General features: G+C 37.1%; 1 protein-coding gene across 2 annotated transcripts; it reads right to left on the reverse strand.

Moving 5' to 3' along the window:
• Positions 1 to 2,145: 2,145 nt before the first annotated feature.
• On the reverse strand, positions 2,146 to 5,379 carry LOC110915883 (phospho-2-dehydro-3-deoxyheptonate aldolase 2, chloroplastic). Of its 2 annotated transcripts, XM_022160627.2 has the most exons (5): positions 4,904 to 5,376; positions 4,046 to 4,323; positions 3,689 to 3,965; positions 2,621 to 2,866; positions 2,146 to 2,510 (listed from the first exon to the last, which is right to left on the reverse strand). In XM_022160627.2, exons 1-5 carry the CDS (start codon positions 5,300 to 5,302, stop codon positions 2,238 to 2,240), a joined length of 1,473 nt encoding a protein of 490 aa, XP_022016319.1. In that variant the 5' UTR covers positions 5,303 to 5,376; the 3' UTR covers positions 2,146 to 2,237. The 2 variants fall into 2 exon arrangements, with proteins under 2 accessions (XP_022016319.1, XP_022016320.1); XM_022160628.2 differs by lacking the exon at positions 2,621 to 2,866 and having other exon boundaries at positions 4,904 to 5,379.
• Positions 5,380 to 5,721: the final 342 nt, after the last annotated feature.

The raw sequence follows: 5,721 nt of genomic DNA on the forward strand, positions 1-5,721 counted from the left end.
TAAAAAATAATGAGTTGATTGAAGAAAAAAAAGGTATAAAAGGGATAATTGAGTTAAAAAAAGAGAAGATTTATAATAGATTAGTTAAAAATAAAGAAATAAAGAAAAACGCTCATTTTGATAAACATTTTTCAAATCACCCATTTTAGTAAATATTTTTTCCACCTACACATATTTGGAAAAAAAAAAAAAAACTCGTCTTTAACTTTTGTAGAAAAACATAACGACGAACATTGTAGGTGTAACAAATTTCTCATAATTTATCGAATTATGAGAAAACTAATTAGTTTAACATTCTTATATCTAAGCATTAAAAATAAAATACAGAGGACAATTTATTATCAACTAAAATAATTTTATACAATCTATCTTATTGCCCGTTTACCAATTATCTCGATGTAAATTATAATACATTAATAAATCTATCTTCGAATACATTTATGATAATTATATATATATAATCTTCCAAAACATTTATTATGATGATTATATTAACTCTATAACATTTACAAAGTTAGGTGAACAGTAGTTTACCTGCTTCTTATTTCTTTTTTATAATCTCTGTAATCTAATTGGGCCACACAATTTTAACCAAAACATTGGTACAGAAGAAACCACATGCTACAGGCAAACGCTAACCGCCTCCACCACACCCGCTATTCTTTCTGGCCGACTAGGGACTGACAGGTGGTACGTTGTGCAGGTTTGCGACGATCTCGCCGGCTGATGTGTGGCGCAGCCGACGGTGGATGCATGTGGTGGTGTACAGTGGTGACCGCCTGACCAGTTACCGTTTTGTGCAGAGCTGCTATGGATCTTTAGACGACTTCGTTACAAGAAGAAAGCACATGGTACAATCAAATGCTCGCCACAACCACATCACCCGTTATCGCTACATGGGAAGAGTTTTTTTTTTTTTTTTTTTTGGCGAATAGTGACTGACAGGTGGTGAGTTGTGGTTTGCGACGGTTTCGGTGGCTGATGTGTGGCGGTGGGCGACAGTGGATGCATGTGGTAGTGTAGAGTGGTGACTGCCTGATCGGTACTGGTATAGAGGTTATCGAAGCTGGTATTGGTATTCGTTTTTATGATTTTCAATCGATGTAAAATCGTCTTTATATTTTGAGTTACATCATACAACTTTTGTGTAATAAAATTATTGTAAATATTATACCGACTTGGTTCGTCATTGTACTATTATTTTGAATACAATACTTTTTCAAATAAAAATTGTATCACAAGGTCAAGAGAAAAATTACATGCAACCACGTATCACTGGTTTAATCTATACAAGTGCTGGTACCATACCAATACCGATATTATAGTTTTCGATCGATGTAAACAAGTGTCAATATCTTTTTTGACATATCACGACCTTAATCTTTTAAGTTTTATCTTTCAGTTACTATAGTGAGTGTTGCCGGTATTATAATAAATCAAACCGTTACTGATCGAATTTCCGCCACGCGGGATTGTTTACTCGTTATCTTCTATAAATGAAATAAATTTTATTTCTTTTCGTTAATATTGAAAATGAGAAAGGTAGAGTTCAAAATAAAATAAGTAAATTTAGGTAGCGTTTGGTATGAAGGAATGAAAGATGGAATGGAATGGATCATTCTGATGGAACGAAAATAAACATGTTTGGTTATCATTGGTAATGGAATGGAGCATTCCAAGGGAATGTAACTCATTCCAAATATAGCAATTTCCATTCCTTGGTATGTAGGTGTTTTTTTTCCATTCCTTCAATGAATGAAAAGAAATATGTTATCATTATTATTATTATTATTATTATTATTATTATTATTATTATTATTATTATTATTATTATTATTATACTTTTATTTGTATTTATATTTATATTTATTAATATTCATACTAATATTAATATATATGAAAAATCTATTATTAATTTTTTATCACTAATATATTATTATTATTATTGAGTCAGTTATATTTTTGTCGCTTTAATACAGTTGTGTTTACTTCATTTTTTTTTTTTATCAAACTGTACAAAGTAATGATTCATTCTATTCATATATGAGTAACCAAACATCACAATGGAATGGAATGATCCATTTCATTCCGTTGTCCATTCCATTACCTCGTCCATTCCATTCTCTCATCTATTCCATTACCCCATACCAAACAGACCCTTTTTTTCATTAAATATCACTTTTTATTTATATTAGTACAGTTCATATTATTTAAAACTTTCTACATAACACTTATAGCTAACGTATAAAACCTGCTGTTGTGGTGCTAATGCCTCGTCTGAGCCGTCCCTTCCTGAGCCGCTCTGCAATGATGAAGGCAAGTTCCAATGACTGAGAAGCATTGAGCCGCGGGTCACAATGGGTGTGGTACCGTGAGCTCAAGTCGTTGTAGGTGATGGTCCGTGCACCCCCAACACACTCGGTTACGTTCTGGCCCGTCATTTCTAGATGAACACCGCCTGGGTAGCTTCCTTCTTGATCATGCACGTCAAAGAACGCCGTCACTTCAGCCTATAAAACAAATTTTGGATTATTTTCGCTTATGTTGATGAACTTGTTTGTGTAACCTAGCTAAAAGGAAACTAGTGAACGGGCTGAATATGAACGAATAAACAGCATACCCTAATCGCATCAAAAGAACGAGTCTTGAGCCCCATGGGAGCTTTAATGGTGTTACCATGCATTGGGTCACTAACCCAGGTGACGATTTGACCAGCCCCACGAACCGCTCTGATCAGATGAGGAAGCTTCACTCGTGTGTTATCGGCTCCCATTCTTGAAATGACAGTGATTCTTCCAGGCTTGTTATGAGGGTTCAAGATTTCAATGAGCTTTACTAGTAGGTTCGGGTCCATTTTATCACTCACCTGCATCACAAAAGGCCTTCATCTCAACCTAATTTCTCTAATAACTTTATGCTATCTCTCATGTTGTTAGGTTAATTAGCTAATTCACAACATAAACATCAATTTGTCTCAAAATCATGTGTTAGCTCCTGCTATGGGTCACTCATGCTTCCTTTCCAGTGTGTCCTAACAAGTAGGGATACGAATAGGTGGAGCCACTCGTGAGCTACTCAAGATCAGCTTGCTATAAGCTCGAATCAAGTCGAGATTGAATGAGCTTGAGCCCGAGGTCAAGCCTAAAACTATGTTCGTTTAATAAACGAGCCTAAACATCATAAGCTGAGCTTGGCTTTGATCACAAGCCTAAACGATCAGATATATAATTATGATAAAAACAATTTAATAATATACATTTATGTTATAACTTATAACTTATAAGTATAAAATTATACTTGTAAATAATTAAATAATTAGTTTAGAAAACTTCTCACTAGCTGCGCTCATTTTGGATATAGAGACCGAAACGAGCCAAACTAGAGCTCTAGTAAGTTTAACGAGCTACATCCAAGCTCGAGCTTAGGCGAACTCGAAACCGGCCAAGCTCGAACTCTATTAAGTTAAACGAGCACCGCTCGGCTGGTTTACACCCTGGTAACAGGATTGTGACATTTCCTTTTCAGAATGTTTTCCATGTCAATGTTACTTATATGAACAACTTCAAAAGTTGAGACTTTAATCCAAAGGTAAAATGGAAAATATAGTTGGTAAGAAGAGTAAGTTTATAATTAAACAACATACAATGAATAAAAAGGAACGAAAATATACAAGATTCAGGAAATATACCTTAATGCCAAGAGGGTTTGCAACTCCTCGAAGAAATTCAACATGCGCACCATCAAGTTGGCGTGTACGTTCACCGACCCAAACCATGTGAGCTGCACAATCATAGTAAAGACCTGAAGTAGAGTCTTCCCTTGTGAGTGCTTGTTCATAAGGCAAAAGCAAGCACTCGTGAGACGTCCAAAACTGCGTAGTAGTCATAATCGGGTGATCAGTTGTGAGTCCAGCAGCAGCCATGAACCCCATTGCCTCATCAACTCTATGAGCCAATTCGCGGTACCTATCAATCACAGTTTTAACGCACCTCTATCAGAACCTCTTTTTACAATCAGTATCAAATTATGCAAATTTTCAAGATACCGGTCTCCTTGTTCACTATGCTCTGTGAAATCAAGATTCCATTCGTTAACGCGCTGCATAGCTGCATAACCACCAGTGGCAAAAGCCCTCAAGATGTTGAGGGTGGAGACTGATTGAGTGTAAGCTTGAATCATTCTACTAGGGTCTGGAATTCTTGATTTTTCGTCGAATGAATCGCCATTTATATTGTCTCCTCTGTAACTTGGTAATTTAACCCCATCTTTCTCTTCGAATGAGTCTGATCTTGGTTTAGCAAATTGGCCAGCCATTCTCCCCACCTAATCATGCAACCAATTGACTAAAATTGTCACTACCCGAAATAAAAGACTGTCTTATATCCGGCTCAATATCCGTCGGGTAATTACCAGTTGAGTATCGGGTATACTCGTTAGTTTGTTAAAAATTTACTCGTTGGAATTCTCCAATACATTTCTTACTCTTTTTAGTTTTTAAATAATGTTACTACTCAAACGAAATTAGAATTATAGAAGCGACTTAAAATTAGCAAATTAGTAAACTTCTCTAATACCATACCCCTAAACTTTTTGAAACTTATCTCAAACCCGAATACTTGTAACATCACTTGTCCCACAGTTTTATTTATGTTTCAGGTAATAGGGTCGGGTATCAACTAATATCATACCCCTCCCATACCCATAAATTCTTTAAAACTTATCTCATGCCCGACCATACCCGAATACTTGTCCCATTACTTGCGCAAATATTTATGTTACACATATATTTATATTTTGTAGCCCCGCTTATATAAATATGAATGAAACAGAGAACATATATATATGATGTTAATCTATCATCCTACTGTTTAAAAATATATGTAAATAAACTGACATCATGTACCTTAATAACAGGCATTTGACCACCGAACATAAGCACAACACTCATCTGTAACAGCAACCGAAACGTATCCCTTATGTTATCAGTTTTAAACTCCTTAAAACTCTCAGCACAATCACCACCTTGAAGCAAGAAGGCACCACCGCATGCAGCCTCACCCAAGCGCTCCTCTAGCTTCCGAGCTTCACCGGCAAACACAATCGGAGGATAAGATTCTAGTGTTTTCAGAACAGATTCCAGATGATTCTTGTCGGGGTATTCTGGGATTTGAACGGCGGGTTTTGATTTCCAGCTGTTGGGTGTCCATGTTGTGGCGAATTTTCCGGTGGCACGAACGGTGAAGATCGGTTTATGTTTGAAGAGGGAGGACGTGGTGGTGGTGGAGGAACCGATGGTGATCATGGTGGCGATCGATCGGTGATTGATTGATGGTAAATTCAGAGTGTTTTGTGGCAGATGAATGAAGATGGGCCCACCATGTTGTTTATCTCTTAAGGGCATGTGTAGTCATAAAGCCCTCAAAGGGGCGTTATGCGACATGTGGCACGCCACGTCAGCGTGTGGGCGTTATGGGGCCTTATGCATTTAAGCCCGTAGTCATAACGCCCCTACCTCATCATTACCCAATTATTTAATAAACCCTTAAATTATACATATATATGTATGTATATATCTCTGTGAGAGTGGAGAGAACACAAACCAAATGCATGGCGCCGCGAAAATTATCGCGCCACCCCCAAAAATTCGATTGATGGCGCCCCTTGTGGCGGTGTGCCGGCGCTATACCGGCGCTATGAGGGCATACCGCCCAATTATGCCGC

The sequence above is a fragment of the Helianthus annuus genome, chromosome 16, assembly GCF_002127325.2.
Source record: "Helianthus annuus cultivar XRQ/B chromosome 16, HanXRQr2.0-SUNRISE, whole genome shotgun sequence".
NCBI classification, from domain to species: Eukaryota; Viridiplantae; Streptophyta; class Magnoliopsida; order Asterales; family Asteraceae; genus Helianthus; species Helianthus annuus.